Here is a 20,406-nt window from a genome sequence, read left to right as displayed (position 1 = left end):
AGTTACTCTGTCAAGGAATGAGGAGTCTGGTTCTGAAGTGAAAAGTGATTACAAGTTTATCCGAACACAGAATTAAAATACAAAGAATAGAAAGAATAGGAAGAATAGAAAGAATAGTAAGAATTCCTGAGAGACTGCTCAGAGGTCTGACAGCACAGAGATCTGAACAGAATCTGATAAGAAACACACATGCAGCATCTTTTAAGCAGAATGATCACCTCACAGCACATCATGAAATACAAACAAAGAGATTGTCTGTCCCTCACACAGGATTAGACACTTCAGCAAACCTAATGAGCTTTTTCAGTTTATTGAGCACGTAAACAACCCCAGTGACATTAAGGCAGGATGCCCGGCTGGGTCATCCTGAGGTGCCTGGCTGGTATCAGATAAGTCACACAGGTCAGAATGAACTGTTCTAAAGAATGCATCCACTTACGATAGCAACAGGCTACTCAGTATTAAACTTAATTACCAAGAACTTAAACAATCTGTTTACCCTGAGAGTGATCAGTAGACACAATATGGTAAAGGGAATAATATGAAATTTCCACAACAAACTGTATTTTTCTCATGTTTTAGCATTAAAGAAGACACCAAGTTTCCTTGGTTGTAGGCTGCTGATACTGTAGGCTATGCTTGTCTAATGTGTAAAAAGGAATTAATTTGGAATTGTACCTCATGCTCTCAAAATGGTAACAACTTTTAACAGTAACTTTTTTAAGGGTGGATGGCAGTAAATGGCTTAGAGGATTAACATAACATTGTATAGCTTCAAGATATTTTTTATTTACTCCATGGTCACTTTTGGGTGTTATATAAAACAGTGACAGTTATGTATTTTGATAAATTGTGATAAAGCTGTTGCAGCAGTATTGATGCTTCTCTGTGTATGGTCGCAGCTACATCATTCCTTTGTCTATTCTAGTAGTAAGCTAGAAACGTAACTGCTGAGCCACCATTGCCCTACAGACCTGACATAAAGGCTTCTGGGATCTTCCAGATCTAATTTAACTTTTAACTTTTATAAAAAAAAAAAGCTTCAAGGCCAAAAAATAAAAATTCTGGCTTCGTATCATCCCTTTTTTATACTTCAAATAGTGGCTGATCACTGATACCAAACATCAGATTATTTGATGTAAACAACTGCTTTGATTAATTTAGGGGTAGAATAGCGAGTTAATTGAAATGTAGCCCTTTTCCTATGCAAAAGGATGTGAAGGATTCAACTGATGAAAAAGATGACCTTCAGTTCCAGTGAACAACATTTCTGTTTTATCAACTGTTATTTTTATTCCCATTTTCTTAGGATACTTTGCAGAGTTGCAACAGTTTAGATATAATATAACACCATGCAAGAAAAACAGAAGACATTTTACAGTAACATTTTTCTTGGTACGACTTTAACAAACTTTCTGTTATTTCTGAACACTTACTGAGTCAGTGGTGCAGTCCAAAAAAAATCCCTTTCAGAAAAATTCCCTTCATACTAATGATTCATTTCATGACCAATTATTTTGTATCATTAACCTTTACGGCAAATGAGAAAAAGTCCAGAGGTTTAATATTTTCGTGGTAATACCATTGATGGCCACTGGGGGCGCTAAAGGCTTTTTTTGTAGTTGTAGAAACCAAAGAGTCAAACAATTCAGCGCTTTCAGGAAGTGTAGAAGTTGGGGAGACTGACAGAAATAGAGGAGAAAAAGAAGGACATTTATCATATTTGTAAGTATAATAGTTATATTTTTCATTATATCAAAGTTTTTGTAAGGGTTATTATTCAATGACAGATAACGGACAACATTAGTTTATTGCTTTCTGTTTTAAAGAGTCTGACAAGTCGCCTGTCCTGTGCTGGTCACCTGTCATGACACTGAACCTTTGCAGCTAAATGGGGTATTTATTTTTCCCCCACATGCTTTTGATAAAGTCACCTAAACAGCGCATTAGTAATGTTTAAGCTTTTAATGCGCAAAATTAAGGACAGAGTTTAAGTTCTCTTCTGCATAATGTAGAGCTTGAGGATACTAATCTAACTTTAAGACCTTGTTTTTGTTCTGTTTGTCCAGTGTTAATCTGTATTATGCAGAGCGATGTTTTTACGGGTCCCTGAACTAAACAACTAATTAAAACAGCTTTAAAATCAACTCAACTTAGTTAATCCTCATAAAAGCAGATTTTTGTTGTTGCATTACTCTTGGCCAGGTAAACTGGAAACTCAGGTTATATCTTTGTGAATATATTTTAGGTTTCCTGCAAAGTGTCTTCCAGCATCTGTTAAGTGTTTCATAGTTAATTAGATATAATGCTGTTCCCATTTTTATATGGTCCTTTCGTCCAGCACAACGTATTTATTGAGCTGAAGTTTTTAAGTAAGAAAAAAAATGTTCAGCTGTCACTTTTTAATAGTTCTGCATCTGCATTGTCTTTGTATTACCTGGCTTAGATTTTGATATCTCATTACATCTCTTGGAAAAAAAAAAAAAAAAAGAAAGGGTATGCTTTCAGTTTTGTTTTGTTGTTGCACCTGATTTACGGGAAACATGGCCCCAGGAGGAATATTGTCAGTTGAAACTGTGCAAAGTATTATAAAACTCCAAAAAGAAGTTGATATAAGGTGTGGAATAATATGTTGGTGGCAGGTAGACAGAGGAAGATGTAAAAACAGAGCAGAAAACTCAAAACAATATATTATGCAAATTGAATTTACACAACAGAAGAAATTCAAACAAAATGGGTAGAAACAGGAGTCAATCTCATCTAAAATCCTATTTGAATGATTATGGCGATAGCTAAAAGAAAACCAAGGTCTACAAAAAGGCTCAATCCTGCAAAGCTAATGTGTTTTCTGCTGTACTGGCAAGTTGGAAAATAATGTTTTTCCTTGAGTCCTGTCCATGCCTCAAAGAATTTAAGCAGTCAAAAGCCAGAGGAGGTTCAGTAAAGTAATAGTGCATCCAGCCATCGCCTATACTTGCTTATTCCAGTGCAGGGTCAGGGTGCTGTAAAGGTTACTGGTGAGGCTTTCTGTATAATACACCAGTTGTTTTTATTAGGGGAGAAGTAATCAACCAAACACTAATTTCATTACTGTTGTGCTAAGTTTACATTCACTTTAGTACATTTCCAGTCATCTGTTTTCGAGATTGCATTATTGTGCTTTCTTACCACATTTCTTTAAAAATAGCAAACGCACATATAAACTTACAATATCACATAAGACAGGAGTCTAAAAGTCCCAGCACCCGGGCCACAATCGTCCCACTCAACACATATACTATGCTGCACCTTTGTTTTCCAAAAGGTGCACAGGTATCTGTGCTTAGCAGTTTGTTTTGCAGCAGACAACACATATGTCTCTTCGCAAACAGAAAAGAAAGGTGGACGGTGAACACAGAATATTTCAAGAACGATGGACATCACAGTATTTTTTTGTGGAGCTCAGTGGACGTCCAACATGCCTGATATGCAAGGAAAAACTTGCTGTTGAATACAATCTCAAATGCCATTACTCGACTAAACATGGGGAACAGTATGAGAAATTTATGGGAGACGAGAGGAATAAAAGAGCGACACAGCTACACAAAGGATTAACTTCTCAGCAAAGTGTTTTCCATAAGGAAACGCATGCTGATGCTGCAGTTTGAAGCAAGTTATGTGGTTAGTGAGTTAATCACCAAAGCAGGAAATCCATTCACTAAAGGACTATGAGTTACAACTCATACATAGTAATATTGTGGGAAGCTCCCAAATCAATGAGACTTACCATTTCAGTAATACAACATGGTAGTAGTATACTGCTCACAAACTGTGCTAAATTCTGTGTTTTTTTGTAATATGGCTGCAGCTGTGTAATATCTCTGCTGTATATTTCAGCCCTAAGGCTTATTCAGACCCACACTGTACAAATGCTCTGACACACAGGCTAATCTGCTGTTGACAGGCAGAATTTATGAAGTTCTCCTTTAAAAACATGGGCAACACTATTAACAACCCCCCTTTTGTCTCATCAGAACATGGCTGAACCCAGAACATCCTCAATTGATGGGAAGTTGGCTCAAGAATTTGCTGTTCCCTCCCACGTTGAGGAAGTCAAAGAGAAGATGGCTGCTTTTGCCAGGTGTCACGTAGAAGCAGGTCGCAAGGTGGTTCTCATCACATCAGGAGGCACCAAAGTTCCCCTCGAGTCCCGCACCGTTCGCTTCCTCGACAACTTCAGCAGCGGCAGACGTGGAGCCTCCTCAGCAGAATACTTCATAGACTCCGGCTACGCTGTGATTTTCCTACACAGGCACCGTTCTCTGTACCCATACACGCGGATGTTTTTAACTGTGAACATGCTAGACGCCTTGCAGTTCAGGGGTGGAGTAGGAGCATCTGGTAACACTGGGGAAGTGGTGGTCGACCAGCAGGTGCTTCCCAACATTGCCAAAGTGCTGAAGCGATATCATGAAGTGAAAGATGGAAAACTTCTTCTTCCCATTGAGTTCAACACTCTGTCAGAGTATTTGCATTTACTCAAAGCAGCAGCACAAGCACTCGACACAATAGGTACATGTTCACTTTGTGGATCTCTGTAGCATATTGCTATTTATTACAAATTTATTTATTTGTATTATTTGTTATTTTCCATAGTATTGTATATTATTATAGTATGAGAAAAAAAAAAAGTATTTTTCTACATTTCCTATGTTCAACACCTGGTTCTAAAAGTTTACTCTCCACTTAGGATCAAATGCCATGTTTTATTTGGCTGCAGCAGTGTCTGATTTCTACATACCAGCATCCGAGATGCCTGAACATAAAATCCAGTCTTCTGACGGACCTCTTCAAGTGAGTAAAAACCAAAATTTCCAGGAATTGTCTGTACAATATTGTTTTCAGCCATGGTAATGGGAACATTTTGGTCCAAGCTGAAGTGTCTCAAATTGAACTTTAGTGCAGATATGCAAGGCCCCTGTGGGATAATGTCATTCTTTTATAGTTCTAATATTCATGTCTCCTTCACAATTATAGAACCCCTCCACCACCCTCTTTTCTTTTAATAGCATGAGTGCATGCATTTGTTAACTCGGTATGATGTGACTGCCCACCAGCTTGCAGTTCCTGTATATGTAAGGCTTATGTGGGTACTAAATAGGCTAAAATATAGACTTTCCTATTATGGTTATACTCAGGTACATACATTTTCTTATTAACAATCAAAATAATCACAAAGAGGAATGTGTCAAGAACAATAGAGGGAAAAAAAGAAGCATGGTGGAAAACAGACAGTAGCTCTGATGGTCCATCTTCATCATTTTAACTAGTTAAAATGATTCAGAGAAGGTGTTTGTCCACTTTGACTTCAGTTTTTTGTGCAGCAGAGCAGAGACCAACGCCTCAGACTTTTCTACATATTTCTGATTCTGCCTCTAACTGGTAGCAAAATGTATTAACTTGTATACTGCTAGGTTGCATAGCTTAACCTCGAATTCAAACCACATGGGAATTGGTGGGTAAATATGAAACCTGTTGACAATCCCATAAGAGTTTATTTTTGAGCAGATTTATCTCCCGTATAGACCAGATAAAAATGTTGGCTGGGTAGTGAACATTTTTTTTTTTCTCATTTACTGAAGATGTTGATTGAATATTCAGTTGGAGAACAGCTCATATATTTGCAGCTAAGAAAATACCTATTGATGCTCACCTACAAAAAAAAACATACTCTTTCTTGAGCAAATGGGATGATCTCCTTGTGCAACATGTGCTACCGGGTTACACTGAAGACGCTAGAGGGGCCGAGGATACTTTCTAACCTCTAAGAAGTTAAAGGGTCTAAGTAGATGTACTCATGGATTAGAGAACTAAATACGGTGATTGTAGTTTACGTTGATCCATGTGCTTCTCAACTGTTAAAACACGACACATAAACTTGTAATTAATTCTATTTTTTTTCTCCCCTTCAGCTCAGCATGAAGATGGTCCCCAAAATACTCTCCCCACTTGTTAAGGAGTGGGCACCTCAAGCATTTGTCACGTCCTTCAAACTAGAGACAGATGCAGCCATCCTGCTTGACAAGGCTCGACTGGCTCTGGACACTTACAGACATCAGGCAGTGGTGGCCAACGTACTGGACTCTAGACGGGGTTATGTGGTGGTGGTGACTCCTAAAACTCAGGCTGAGCTGATCCTCACCGAGGAGGATGTGAACAATGAGGTGGAGATAGAAGAGAGGATAGTGAGCAACCTGACATCGGCACACAGCACGTTCATAACTCAACAAGTGGGTTGATAGAAACGCTCTGCTAGATGTCATTATGTCAGTGCTCCATGATCCTGGGCTTCAATGCTTCATTTCAGACTTGCCTGTTCTGCGGAAAAATTTCTGTATCTTCAGTTTGTTGTATGATTGCATAAGCTTTGTAACAACTGTAAACATTTATCTGTTTTAGTTGTTAATTAATTCTTTTAACAAGAATAAGATACACTGTACCAGAATTTAAAATGTTTATTCACATTTCAGAAAATTAAGATTTTATTACTGCTTTACTGCAACTCTCACCACAAATAAACACGTAAGAATACCTAAGAAGCCTGTTTTTTTTTTTTTTTTTTAGTTGCATGGCTAAAGTTAGCAGCATAAAGTGGACCAGCTCCTGGTTACTTAAGTTTGGTGCTCTTCTTGACACCAGCACGAATACCAGACATCTCTCCACTGTATCTCGTCTCTTCTCGACGGACTTCTCTGACCTGGTTGATAGGAACCACAGTTTCAGTACTCATCACAGAAAAGTGCAACATACCAATGCACACGGTGGCTTCGAACTAATAAGTCCACAAACACTCATCAGAGGCTTCAGGATGCACTTCAACAGCGTACAAAAACTGGTATCAAATTGTGGAGAACAAACCTGGCCCTTTCTGCGGATTTTAGCCCGTCTGAACTTTTCTCTGTGCTTGACTCTGGGATTACGGTCAATTTTCTTCCTCTTTGGTGTTAGCCCCTTGTTCTTGGCCATCTGCGAAGGTTTCAGACAGAATTAAAATCACAGATGTTATTTGTTGACTTGTATTTAAAGACTTGAAAAACATACCTAGAAACATCGCAGAGCTTCAGAGCAGAAACAGGAGAACAGCAGACAATGAACAATACTGCATAAATAATATTAAGGGAAAAAAATCGGACTTGTTCTAATTTCCCTGCAGATTTTTAAAGTGCCATTGTTCTGAAACTATGGTAGGCATACCACTGGTGGTACTCGCACTCCCTCCAGTGGCATGATAGAGAATTTTCGTATAGCCACCAATTTACAGATTAAGCAGAGCACAAAAAAAAGTATCAAATGGAAACCATAATATCTGGTTTTACATGGTCCATCAACATCACACAAAAACTGGGAGTTTCAGATCTGAACTCTTTAGAGAAGATGACAGAAGGCTCCAGGTGACCTACTTGTATTTGTTAAGGCATAACAGGATCCGATCATACCTCACCACAGATCCAAGAATAAGGTCTCTGCTCTTACACTGCGTAAATTGCAAGACCGCAAGAAAGATTCATCTTAACTTGCTGTCATAAGAGTCAAATCTGAGACTGAAACTTCACATCTATTCAGGTTTTACAGGACTGTGTTTACAGAAGTGGCAGCATCCTTCCCATCAGGGGAACAGTTGCTTCGCTTACTAACTTGATGGGCAACTTTAACAAGATATTAAAGTAGCAGATATCGTTACATAAATTAGTTTGTGCACATAAAGCTTTCACTTCTCACGGTTTGAGTGTGAGAAGGCAACATTATCCTTGAATCTGTAATCACTTCAGAAGCTTGATGTTCTCCGAGTTTGAGAAGCACAGGTACGGAGAAAATTTGCAAATGTACTATTGAGACCTCGTGGTCAACAAACTGAGGATACTAGGGTCTAATGTAGGTAAATAATGGGTGAAGCAGATTAAACTGGGATTAAAATCCTTTTTGAATCAATCTGCTCTATTCTTTAATCTGTCGGTAGTGCTGCTTGTCTCTGCTTAGAGTTTCTACTCTACAATTATCTAAGTTTTTTTTGTTATTAAAAGGATTGTTTATTTTACACAATGTTTACTAACAAGTGGACTAAATCACATTTTGTTAAAATAATGCCGGATGCAATTTTGTTTGGTTTTGGGGCACAAAAAGAGGAATTTCCAAAACTTACTCCCAGTATGACTGGTTGCTTATTGTCCACAAGTTTCAATAATATGCACAGTGAGAAACATCATTGAAAGAAAAACTTAATTACACACATTACAATATGTAATTAAACCACTAGGCATAAGTAGGTTGTTTTATGCAGCACTGGATTAAGTTGAATTGGTGTGATAATACACTAATGATACAATAAGAAATATTTGTGTTGTATAAATGTGATTTTGACTACCTTATTTAAAACTCTTCAAATCTAAGTATATAATGAACACAAATCAGACCCCTACTGCTATGAAAGCATCTAATTTAACTGCTGTAAGGTGCACTCGGAGCAACAATTAAATTTCATTTAAAGATCCGTCTCCAGTTAGGCTGATCATCAACACTGACTTAATACTGTTTTGTGAGATTTGTTGTTTCTTTACCTGGTAAGTTATTCCTCTCTTGGCATCCAGCTCCTCCTCCTCCTCCACATTGTTCTCCTGCAGCCTACATACATTTAAAATGCATCAGATGCTCATTTTATTTTAATCACAGCTGCAAATGGAAGACTCAAATCACGCTTACTCTTCAGCTTCTGGGTCATTGCTCTTCCTCTTTAATTTCACCCGTTCCTCCATTTCTCTGTAGAAACGTAAAGCTGCTTCCTCATTCATGTCAGAGTCAGAGTCCTCCTCAGCCTCAGGCAGAGTTTCTCCAGAGACCTGCAGCCAATGTGCACTCATTAGCATTCAGATTTAGTTTCAAAGTTCAGCTTTATGTGTGGCTTCATGTACAGATTTATAAAAAAAAGAAACAAACAAAAAACTCACATTTTCCTTTTCCCCAGATGTTTTGATCTTCTTGCTTTCTGCTGGCCTGCTGGTGGTTTGATCTTTCTCATCACCAGCTAGTAGTAAGCGAGACTCTGCCGCAAGCCGAGCATCTACTGTGGCGAGTTCATTGATGAGCTTCAGTGAGTGAGAAAAGGAATTTTTTTTAGCAACTAATCTGCATGTGCCAAAAGATATTCTGATGTATCCTATGACGCTAGTATCAGACTTTTATTTACTCACTATTTATCTGTTGCCATTGTGAAACATGAAATTTGTGCTGCATTACTGGCTTCTTTTCCCACGCCATCTTTTTTGTTTTTTTTTTCTTTTCCATGAGCTTTCCTGAACTTTCAATCTAACTCACAGGTCAGAGTATTAAACCTGCAGCGTTAGAAAATGTGTGTGGACTTACATTTCTGTAGGTGAGCAGTCGTTCAATCACAGGGTGGTTGTGAGCAGGGATTCGTTTTGCTTTCAGCACCAAGTAGAAACTGATATTTGTGCAGTAACTACAGCAGAGGAAAACTGTTACTTATTGAACTGACTGTATCATTACTTTGTCTCATGTGGTCACAAGTTAACCTTAACTTACTTGAGATAAAGTTGCTGTTTCATCTTGATATAGTCAGCACCCTTTGGAAAACAGGATGAAAAACGGTAGAGTTTCAGGCATATTCAACTAACAACACAGCAACAGACCTGGACTTTCCAACATCAATCTCAAGAGAATGAAACACAAATGTCCAAATCAGTCAGATGAGACATTAAACTGACTTAAAACTGTCTTTGTCTTCAACTGTTTTTTCTTTCCACTATGTCCTGAAAGAAAAATCTCGCTCTTTAACTGCTTGATATTTGGCATCTACCAGCTAGCTGCTCACTTTGCCTCTGCTTGGTGGGGTACAAAAGGTTTCCTTCTAACGATTTTCCACTGGTAAAAGTTGTTTGTTGCGTCTGCAGCCGATGTTGTAAAAATGATCAGGTGAACCAAAGCAGGGTAAAAGCTAACCGATGAGCTTAAAGTCATTTTGAAACTGGTTAAAGATGTCTTAGATAGAAATATAGCTTTGTGCACAAACCTTTCCTGCAGGGATTTTTCCATCTTGGATCATTTGTACAAGTGGCTGCAGCTCATCTTTCAGTTCAGCCAGCTGCATGTCACACAGAAACAGACATGAGGGACATCCAGTTATCTAAAGACTGCATAACTATAAAGTTACATTAGCTTGTTTAGGATGTTTGTCCTACCTTTGCCTTGAAGTCCTGAATAAGTTCAAGCAGCTCTGGTGATTCCTTTTTTAAAAGCTTCATTTTTTCCTTCTGGGACATTTGCTTCAAGTCTTTCACAATCTTCTCTTGCTTCTCATCAGTCTTGCTTTCATCCTTTTCCTCCACAGCAAATTCCTTGATTTAGGTAGCCACACACACACACAAAAAAAAACACATCATAATCTTTACTGAATAAAATGTAGAGACACTGCACAGAGTAACAGATAAATACCTGGAAAAGGTTTAAATCATAGTCCTCCTCGCTTAGGTTTGCAGCTAAACGTTTTTGGATATTTTTGGCCTCTTCTTCTTCCTCTTGCTCCTCAGCTTCCAGGTCTTCTTGAGATTTCCCTTCTGTAACCATACAAAATGTTAAAACGTTGCATTAGCGAGCATCAGCAACACAGGTAAAAAAAATGATCACAAAGTGCCTCATCGATACAGCTGGAAGGCAAAGATGCTTACTGGCAGCCACATAATCTGAGTCGTAGTACATTTTCTTCTTCATGCCCCAAGCCATTTCATTAGGAAGATCTGAGGACAGAAACATAGCTACAGTTAAACAGGTGAGCACAAGAGTGTAACACGCTTAAAAAAATCTCTTTACCCTCATCTTTTTTCTCTTCTAGATCACTCTCCATATCTGTCTCCTCTTCCTCATTCTCTCCTTCTTCCTCCTCCTCTTCCTCTTCTGACTCTGAATCATCGAGGGCCATCACTTCCTCCTGCAAAAATTTTAGGCAAGCTTGAGTTTGGTTGAGAACCACATTTTAATGTAAGTAAAATCCAAACAAGCTCATAAGGAGATACCTCATCATCCAGTTCCTCCTCGTCGCTCTCCATCTGAACTCCGCGGGCGAGAAGTTTCTGAAGAAGCCCAGAAGAAAACGTTACGCTACGTTATGTAGTAACAGCACCGTTCACTTATTAACACCAGAGGCTGTAGTGATGTGAACTTACAGCGATTTTCTCATCATGAAACGCATCGATTTTGTCTTTTGTGTACTCAGATGACTTCTGTAAAAGAACAACAAAAGATGATTTTTAGGCCATAAGATATTATACGCTGCCTGGCTAAAAAGAAAGTTGCCACAAAAAACAAAAAAAGGTCCAATATTTTGTTGGACCACCTTTAGCTTTGATTACAGCAGCGTTTGCTGTGGCATTTTTCCACCAAGATCTTGTATTGATGATGGGAGAGTCCGACCACTGCACAAAGCTTTCCCCAGCACACCCCAAAGATTTTCAAAATGGTTCAGGTCTGGACTCTGTGGAGGCCAACCCATGTGTGAAAATGACGTCTCTGCTCCCTGAACCACTCTTTCACAATCTGAGCCTGATGAATCCAGGCAACGTCATCTTGGAATAGGGCCGTGCCATCAGGGAATTAAAAATCATTGATAGAATAACCTGCTTGTTCAGTATATTCAGGTATCAGCTGACCTCATTCTTTGGACACATAATGTTGCTGAACCTAAGCCTGACCACCTGCAGCAACCCCAGCTCATAGACTGCCCCCAAAGGCTTGTACAGTAGGCACTAGGCATGATTAGTGGTTTTCTTATGGCTACACAGCTGTTCAGTCCCAGTCCCTTGAGTACCCTTCACATTGTGCGTGTGGAAATGCTCTTTATTTTCACTACTAAACATAACCATGAGTTCTACTGTTGTTCTTCTTTGATATTACCTCAAACGTTTAAGTGATTGCCAATCACCATCATTCAGAAGTTTTTCCTACCACATTGCTTCCTGGAAGATGACAGTTCCCCACTTTCGTTCCTGTTTTTAATAATGCGTTTGACAGTTTGTAACCTAATTTTAGTAGTTTCTCCATCTCCTTAGATGTTTTTGCTGCTTGGTGTAAGTCAATGATTTGTTCCATGAACATGGGATGTGTCTTTTCACATGGCTGTTTAAGAAATGAGAAGCTACTCATTGAATCAGTTGGGGTTCAAAAACTTGTTGCCAGCTCAACGACAACTGCCCATGAAGTAATTATCCAAGAGGAGGCTCGAACCTCGAAGATAAGTCATTTATCTTGCACATCATGGGCACAAAACAAAGCAAAAAAGTTTAGTCAGATGTTAAAATCATCATGTAATTGAAATCCTCTCACTTCCCAAACAAACTGAAGCTAGAGCTGTTTCGGGTGGGACACAAAGCTGCCATATAACTCATTCCATCTGTGGAAGAATATGTTTATAACTGAGAACTTTGAAACTGGTTGAGCTGGTTTGAAAATTTTAATCTGGTTTGTTTTTCTACTTGTATATGGGTAATTTGTTAACAATGCATATTTAACTAACACTTTACTGCCAGAGAGGCTGTGTCGGAGGAAAATGGTCTCATCCTTTATCCAGTGGTCTTCAAATTTTGGTAAAAGAGAAACTCCGCTTTTTGTACCTAAATCATCGGAAAAAGCACCAGGTAATTTTTTTCTTTGGCATTAATTAGATCTGCAGAGAAGAAGAAAACTGAGGAGACCGCCTAGCCTGAGAGGGTTTGGTGCTCATATGCCTGCAGAACAGGAACATATTGGACAGGAAAGAAAAGTATGAAATATTTATCTTCACTATTACTTATTGACTTTTTTTTTTTTTTTTGCAATTTTGGGTTTTTCTTTTACCTTATTAAGACAGTATGGATTATCCTACTGTACTAAACCTATTATTGTCCATAAACCGATGTAGACAGAAACTGAGCAAAACAAACTTGATCACACAGAAAATGTTTCTTACCTTATCAGGGACCGGCATGTCCTGATAGGCCATAGGATCATCTTCATCATATTGCTCCTGTTTCCTTGGTCTCTGTATTTTTTTGGCCCTGCACACCAAAAGCCACATATTTATTTTTCCACTTTGTCGCATTGACAGGCTATAATATCACTGAACTTCAGTTTTATTTCTCCAAACAAATTTTCTACTTTGTAAACATTTCATTACCTGAGTGCTGAAGCGCTCTAAGTCAATACAAATGCAGATGATGTAACGTTCATGAAAACGAACAGACTACTTTAATCAAACTCACCGTTTTGCTCGAACCATGATGGCAACGAGGAAAGTTAGCAAACAAGAGTAGAGGATTCTTTACGAACAAAAAATGTCGTGCTAATATATGCAGGAAAGGATAGCTACTTATCTTGTGATGGACACAAATTCAACACTAACTACCATGTGCTTCCGTAGTTTCTTCTTCGTTGAAGTTATGATAGTACAGGAGAGAATGTTAAAGACGCATACCGCCACCTACAGGTTTGGAGTGTTGAATTATTCCCCCCATTAATTCTTTGCTCTGTCTAAATTTCTTTTCAGTTAAATTTTATTAGTGAACTCTTCATTTGGCTTATAAAATATATAATGAGTATTCTTAAGAATAAGACAGCATTAATTGCTAATGTTAATGTTCATTCAGCAGGATATTTTATTTAACAGGAAAAGTGTGTTTTTGTTTGCACATATGTTTAACCCTAGTGTCTTCAAAATATACCACACTGGTCTTTACTGGTTTCTCACATTAAATAAAGGATTCTTCTTTATTTGCTGTAACCCTGCTCTCTTTCTCCATAGTGATGTTGGCTAACTTACCTGAGCAAATGCCTAATTTCTCTACTAATTCATTTTTATGACATACTGTACTGTCCAAACTCCGGTATTATGCTAAAAATAATAACACAACACAAATACTCTATTGCATATTTTAGATTAAGTCATTTTCCAGTCAAGTTCTTTTAGGCTTAAATGATTTTAATTAAACACAACTGTGCATTTCCCCCCAGTTGCTTAAGCTTCAATACAGTCAGAGACAACATTAATATCATTCCTGCTAAGTAATAACTTGCTTATATAAATGCAGTTTAATATATGTATTTTATTTATTTACAATAATATTTCAGTATCTTACATGAATCATTTTTGTAAACACATTCTGAATGGTTTTAGTTTGTATATGGTTTTGGATTATATTTTGACACTGCTGACATCTCCCACTGCCCTTCGTTCATGACAGAAGATGTTCGTCTTCCCTCATCATTCCAGCTTTCCTTCCCTCTCCGCTAGTGACCTCCTCCAGTCTGTATTAAAAGCATAACTAGAGCTGCGAGGCCTGTCTCTGGGCATTAAGGTTTTGTACAAAGAAGATTTTATGTCTTCATTCCTCTTCTTCAGGAGAGCTAAATTTGGTGTCATATGATCCGGCTCAAGCTGCAGAGAAAACAGAAGTAATGACATTTTATCGGCTTGTTTCTCAAAGTTTTGCAACATGATAATATAGGCTATCAGGTTCACAAGGTCATCACACATATGAATAATTTTAACATTGTACCAGTTTTTTATATTTTTTATGGACTAATAAAAGCTACTAAAATGTCTTTATCTGAAACAATTTGACAGAAAAACTATTTTTAGTTTTGCTGCTCATGTGTCGTGAAGAGAATCATGGTGTGAGATAAAGAGTCACAAGAAAATGCTGCTTCATTTCAAGATTAAGTTATGAAGTCAAAATGGCAGGAAACTACTGTACTGCTATCCAATGAACACTTTTCCTTCTCTGTATAATTTGAATGGAGATTTTTGCTTATTTTTCTAAATTTCTGCTAATATATTAATGCAGATGATTTTAGTATTACATATTCAATTTTTAGAGCCTAGCAATTTGTCTCTTAGATATATTTCTTTAGACAAAGTAACTAATTTGCCAATGCTATTAGCACTGGGGTGGAGATGGAGGTGGAGATGTGAATGAATCAATTCATTCATTGAGTGATTTGAGAAAGGGATGAGAGTGATGCTGTTATCTTTTTTTTTTTTTTTTTTTTAATAAATCCCTTTTTTTTATTTTAGAAGTTGTGAATGATGTGAACAGCATAATTTTACAACAACAAAGGATAATGGACCAGTTTAAAATGTGATAATCACAATGATTTTCATAGTTTATGAAAAATTAACTCAAACCTCAAGTTCTACTTCTTGGGACAGGTGCAAAAGGTAAAGTCTCTGTAAGCTAAGCATCACCTCTTCATAAAGACTTACACTTGCTTGAAACCTTGGCACTGGGACTCCTCTCTCATTGTGATTCATACTCATGCTGCGTCCGCTCAGGTCCATCATGGACTGGGTTCGGTCTGACATTGTAGAACTGGATTCTTTCCTGAAAAGGCTCGGTGTCCCCTGGCGAATCCTCTTCATGATGTCACTCAGAGAGCTGAAGCTCTCATTCTGTGGCACCCTCAAGATTACAGGCCTCTGAGAGAAGGAGAAATGAATCTCAGACACTCCTGTGGCCTTGGATCAAACTGAACTCCAGTGCTCTGACAGCAAAGATCAGTTACTTACTCTAGAAGATGGCGTAATGTCCACATTAAAGCTGTTTTTCTCCTTTGCACTCTCCTCCAAAACTGGTTCCCTCCTTGAGAGCAGAGTTTTCGTTGTGGTGTGTGTTAGATCTGGAGTTTTATCCTGGAGTCTTGTTCTAGTTCTGTCACGTAAATTAGTGTCTTTGTCAAAAGAGAGCTGCCTGTGAATGGCTTTATCTATTGTGGATTCCAGTCTGCAGGAGAAAAATTAATTTAATTTTGTAGATGACATTTTAAAATGAGATTTTCTGTTTTTCGTTGATCTTTTTGCTTTTACCTTTTCATTCTCTCTTGGTTTATAGAGAATAGCTCTGTGTTGCTGTGAAAACATACAAAATTACAATAAAATATTTACAGAAAACATTACCAGGAAAAGTGCTGGTGCACTTAAATAGTCAGTGTGATGACTTACTGGTAAGTTGTTGATTGATCTACTACTCCGGCTGTCACTGGGGATGTGTTTTCCCATTTCCTATCAAATTTCATTAAGTCATTAATCTATGTTAAACTGTATGTTAAACTGCATTTTTCTCTGCAAAGCATGCAAAATAATCTGAAGATAAATTTTAATAGTATGGTATAACTCTCATGAAGTTGTTAAATTTATAGTGATTGGAACATTAAACATGTCTGCTTTCGGTTCTTTTGCCTCTTCAAGGACTCAGTAAGATGTAGAGAATAATTAGGTCAAAATCATCCATATAACCTACCTTCTTTTATCTCCAAAATGATGCTCTTTGTATGTAAATCTGCCCATAATGTCTCTGTCTGTATTGTTATTGTAGTGTGGCATTTCCTCAGCTACAGTTTCTTTATGTTGATCAAGAGGACTGCCAGGGAGATGGCAGTCTCTCTGAACAACACCCATTGATTCCCAGTCCAGGAGGATATTCGTAGGTGGCGATGGAGGGCTGGTGATCTCAGGATCAACAAAGACCTGTTTTTGAAGCTTAAGATGTGAAAAGTCTTGAAGCTGATGAGGTATGTTAGCATGAGTAACAACAGGGACTCTCCATGTTTCAGGGGCTGGGATCGAAGCAGCAAAAAGAATCCTGAACTCCCTGTCAAACATTTCAATAACTGGTCCTCTCAGAACAGTGATCAGCTGCCGATGCAGGTGGGCGTCTGTCCATGTGAGGCTGTAAAATACAACAACGGCTTGTTAGTTCACTCTCAAGTGTGTGAGAGAAGCTGAAAGGGGATGTCTGTTTACCTGTAGCTTCCATGAATCACTGTCTCTGAATCCACCAGGATGAAGTTGTCTTTCATTTCCCCAACCATCATCTTTCCACTTCTTGAGCAAAATGTTTTCCCTCCAAGAACTCGGACCCTTATGTTCTGTCAGGAAAAACAAGCTTGAAGTGAAAATCAAGACACTGTCATAACAAATCTTCATCTGAGGCAGTATATGAAAGCTCAACTCAGGGTTTAACTGATGTGTTGGGTTGCTGAGTTTGCAAATTCATTTAAAGGGCTTCAAAGTATGATAGCTACAGTCTTGTAAGGCTAGGTATTAAGTGTTCACATCCATAGAACCCAAAATTATTTAAGGCTGTGTGTTTTAAATACCATCAAAAACCATGAAATAAAATACAATTTAATTTATTTGTATCACCTCTCAAAATATGCATTATTTCAGAGTTTACCTGTACAGCATTTCTTCCTATAAACTAAAATAAATACTGTGGACAACTACATTGAACCTCAAGGAAGAAATTTGGTGCAACAAAAGTGAATACACTTGTGATCACTGAAACTCAAGTTAGAGCACCTATGATAACAAAACTAACATTGAGGACGCCTAAAATGATCTGTGAACAATGGATTGTTCATGACTCAGCCTGCATGTCTGCATCATGGCTGAAGATCCATCCACATATCTCCCTTAACCCTAAAAGGTGGCCCTAAAAAGACAAGCTCAGATTTACTGAACATCTATATATCTTCAAGTCCCTGAACTTTCTTCCATTTTTGCACGACTCATCTTTGTTCATTAATCCCTTAAAATCTTTCCATTTTCACCTAAAATGAGTTTTTATGGATAAAAGACTATTTTACTGGACTACTTTCACTGGACCCTTCCTGATGTAGCAGCAATGTTTTTGTTGCAGTATCATCTGTTACAGAATACAATACAATACATTACAATACAATAGAAAAAATGTACAGAAATATGAATGAGTATATTAGTAAAAGCACTAGCAATGTGCTGTGATTAGCTGAAATATTCTGGCACAAATCTCATATTGTACAAATCTCCAGAGAACTATCGACGTATGCATGAAAATACATTCAAATAACATATTTCACTTAGGCCTACCAGACAATATAAAGATTAACACCTGAAAGGCTATCGCACAAGCACTCCCAAAATGTTAGCCTTATTTATTAGACTAAGACTTAAGAGAATATCTGTGTCTGACAACTTTGAGCTTTGCTTAACATTAAAGATTTCTTTTTTCATTTTTTTAATCATTTTATAGTATGGATAGTATTTTAATTACTCCAAGGGAAACGCAGAAAATGGAGAATGCTGTGCAACCAGTTTATCAACATGTGGCTAAATCCACATTTCACATTCCAAGCATGAACTTGCCAAAGGAAAGACACACTTGCAGTTTATGAGCTGTGTCTTTGAAACTGTGTATGATGCGTTAAATCAATCTAAGTGTTTTTTTTTTTTTTTTTTTTTTATAGTCACGTTCATGTTTAGATCTTGCATATAGTACCAGTCAAAAGTTTGGACCCACCGGATGTCTCAGCCTGTTGAGAGTGAAATTCTCCTGAATGGATCTTTGGTTCAGGATGATGTAGACTGGAACATGACGGGAGGCAGCATTGTGTAAATCCCCAATTACTACATGGTCTGTCAGCCTGTCTGTCACAATGGCAATTACCTACACAACACATATGACAGTTTTAGAAAACAAAACAATTATTTTCTCTTTGGATTTCTTTAAAGTTAGTCCTGAAAGAATTTAAAAATCTGCTCAGATGCTAAATATGTAAAAACAACAACAACAACAAAAAAAACAAAAAAAAAAACAGGAAACCATCTATTTTAAAGTGATAACAAATACACTGGGGAATAATTGGGGTTTTCCAGTCTACTAACTTGTAATCATATACCTGGTGCAGGTTGCATCTTATGGGTGTTTTTTTCAGTTCTTAGAATTTAGGCCACTTTTGTTTCACAAAAACCTTCACAAAATAATGCTCAAAATTTACGTTTTTGACAAACTGTATTTTGAAATTGTGTGTGCTTATGCATATATAATTAGATCATGTCTTATTGGAAAACACATTTTCTACCTATCCATATTCAGAAAGATCTGACATATTAAATGGTTCAAAGCCTGATGTGAATATTTTTTTCAAACACATAAAAATGTCATTTATTTTCTCACTGTCTGTTTATTTAAGTCATCATAATACTAAATCCAATTCACCTGCAATATACCTGTAAAAGTAGATTCCACTCTAAGATATGGTGCAAAAGTAATATGTGTGCTTCAACTGTAAAAAAAATCAGCTCCGGTTACCCATTAAAATATAATCAGTTTCATATTTGCATACTTGTCTGGCCTCTTGCAAGTGCCGTCGTATGATCTCCCGGACTTGCGGCTCTCCCTCGGTAGGAGGACTGGCGTGGACTGCAATGCTTGCTTTCAGCAACCAGTGGGGTTTTTCTGGCCAGCCCAGCTCCAGGCCCGGGGCTGGTACATCTGAGTGACCAGGTAAGTAAGTGGAGCAGAAGTCCTCACTCTTTGAACTGTTTTCCACACCATTCTCCTCTTCTACTGGCGGTGGGTTAAAATGATATTGCTGAGCCCAGCTGGAGATCTGGCTGACCTCCTCAGGAGATAAGAAGCAGCTGGACTGTTCTGGGCCAATGCAGCTGTAGAAAGCCTCCGGTCCTGTGTTCAGGAGTCTCTCCACTGCTTCACGCTCCTTCTCACAGTAGATGAACTCTGGAGAGGACTCATCCACCGGGAGGAAAACAACATTCTCATCTAAACTCTGTTGTTGGGAATTTGACATGACCACAGCCTTCTGTGTGTCTGAGAACTGGTCCTGACTCAGACTTTCCACTAATCACAGCAGTTGTGCCACAACAGGGTCATCTTTAGCAAACTGATGTCAATCTTCACCAAAGTAACAATACTTTCAGTCATCCCTCTGGCAACAAGTCATGCTATTTCCATGCTGTAAAGAGCTGTCCAAAGTACATCAGATATCTCGCTGTTGCTGAAAGTCTTGATAGTTTCTTGCCAGTCCTTAGTAATAAAAGCTTGATTTCATTTTGTGGTGTCCAGCAGTCCTATCCCCACAAATATCACCATTAAAAAAAAGCACAAAGAAGTTGAGGTGATCAGCTTGGCAGCTAATGAGAAACTTTTCCAGATCATAGTGATACTCACTTATTTTGCAGCTTTTGTCTTTCAGGTTCAAGTGCTATTCATAAGCTTTCCGTAGCTGTGTTTCGTCATATGTCCCTCCTCTTGTGTGAGAGTCGCTACACTCCTGTGACTCTTCCACTCCTTGTTACTGACATTGTTCTGAGATTCCAAACATTCAGCACAGCTGACAGATTGCTTCACTATACATATTCTCTGTCATCGCCCCAATTCATCTGCTGTCCTGTTCACAGCAGTGTTTAGATTAAATAGCAGGCTCATTTACTGAAGTTGCAGTCCTGAAAATTATATTGCCAAGTATACTTTACCTGGCAAGCTAACATTCACCTCATAGCTTTTGGACTGGTCCAGCCTGACAGGTAGGTTTAAGAGCAATGTGGAA

The 20,406-nt window shown here is 38.1% G+C and overlaps 3 protein-coding genes across 4 annotated transcripts; 1 reads left to right on the top strand and 2 right to left on the bottom strand.

The window, feature by feature from the left end:
• Nucleotides 1-1,642: 1,642 nt before the first annotated feature.
• ppcs (phosphopantothenoylcysteine synthetase) lies at nt 1,643-6,553 on the top strand. Its single transcript, XM_041979843.1, has 4 exons — nt 1,643-1,725; nt 4,014-4,551; nt 4,730-4,833; nt 5,952-6,553. Exons 2-4 carry the CDS (start codon nt 4,017-4,019, stop codon nt 6,276-6,278), a joined length of 966 nt encoding a protein of 321 aa, XP_041835777.1. The 5' UTR covers nt 1,643-1,725; nt 4,014-4,016; the 3' UTR covers nt 6,279-6,553.
• utp3 (UTP3 small subunit processome component) lies at nt 6,480-13,454 on the bottom strand. Its single transcript, XM_041979841.1, has 16 exons — nt 13,284-13,454; nt 12,992-13,079; nt 11,214-11,270; nt 11,064-11,120; nt 10,861-10,978; nt 10,719-10,787; nt 10,486-10,607; nt 10,233-10,388; nt 10,064-10,135; nt 9,577-9,617; nt 9,397-9,493; nt 8,982-9,119; nt 8,737-8,873; nt 8,595-8,658; nt 6,898-7,005; nt 6,480-6,736 (listed from the first exon to the last, which is right to left on the bottom strand). Exons 1-16 carry the CDS (start codon nt 13,298-13,300, stop codon nt 6,647-6,649), a joined length of 1,431 nt encoding a protein of 476 aa, XP_041835775.1. The 5' UTR covers nt 13,301-13,454; the 3' UTR covers nt 6,480-6,646.
• Nucleotides 13,455-13,989: 535 nt separating this feature from the next.
• On the bottom strand, nt 13,990-20,039 carry fam83e (family with sequence similarity 83 member E). Of its 2 annotated transcripts, none has more exons than XM_041979174.1 (9): nt 19,183-20,039; nt 18,357-18,503; nt 16,820-16,944; nt 16,317-16,745; nt 16,019-16,078; nt 15,884-15,925; nt 15,587-15,800; nt 15,284-15,496; nt 13,990-14,455 (listed from the first exon to the last, which is right to left on the bottom strand). In XM_041979174.1, exons 1-9 carry the CDS (start codon nt 19,645-19,647, stop codon nt 14,282-14,284), a joined length of 1,869 nt encoding a protein of 622 aa, XP_041835108.1. In that variant the 5' UTR covers nt 19,648-20,039; the 3' UTR covers nt 13,990-14,281. The 2 variants fall into 2 exon arrangements, with proteins under 2 accessions (XP_041835108.1, XP_041835117.1); XM_041979183.1 differs by having other exon boundaries at nt 15,587-15,728.
• Between the last annotated feature and the right edge of the window lie 367 nt (nt 20,040-20,406).

The sequence above is a fragment of the Melanotaenia boesemani genome, chromosome 3 (genome assembly GCF_017639745.1).
Source record: "Melanotaenia boesemani isolate fMelBoe1 chromosome 3, fMelBoe1.pri, whole genome shotgun sequence".
NCBI classification, from domain to species: Eukaryota; Metazoa; Chordata; class Actinopteri; order Atheriniformes; family Melanotaeniidae; genus Melanotaenia; species Melanotaenia boesemani.
This window is presented reverse-complemented; position numbering and strand designations above follow the sequence as displayed.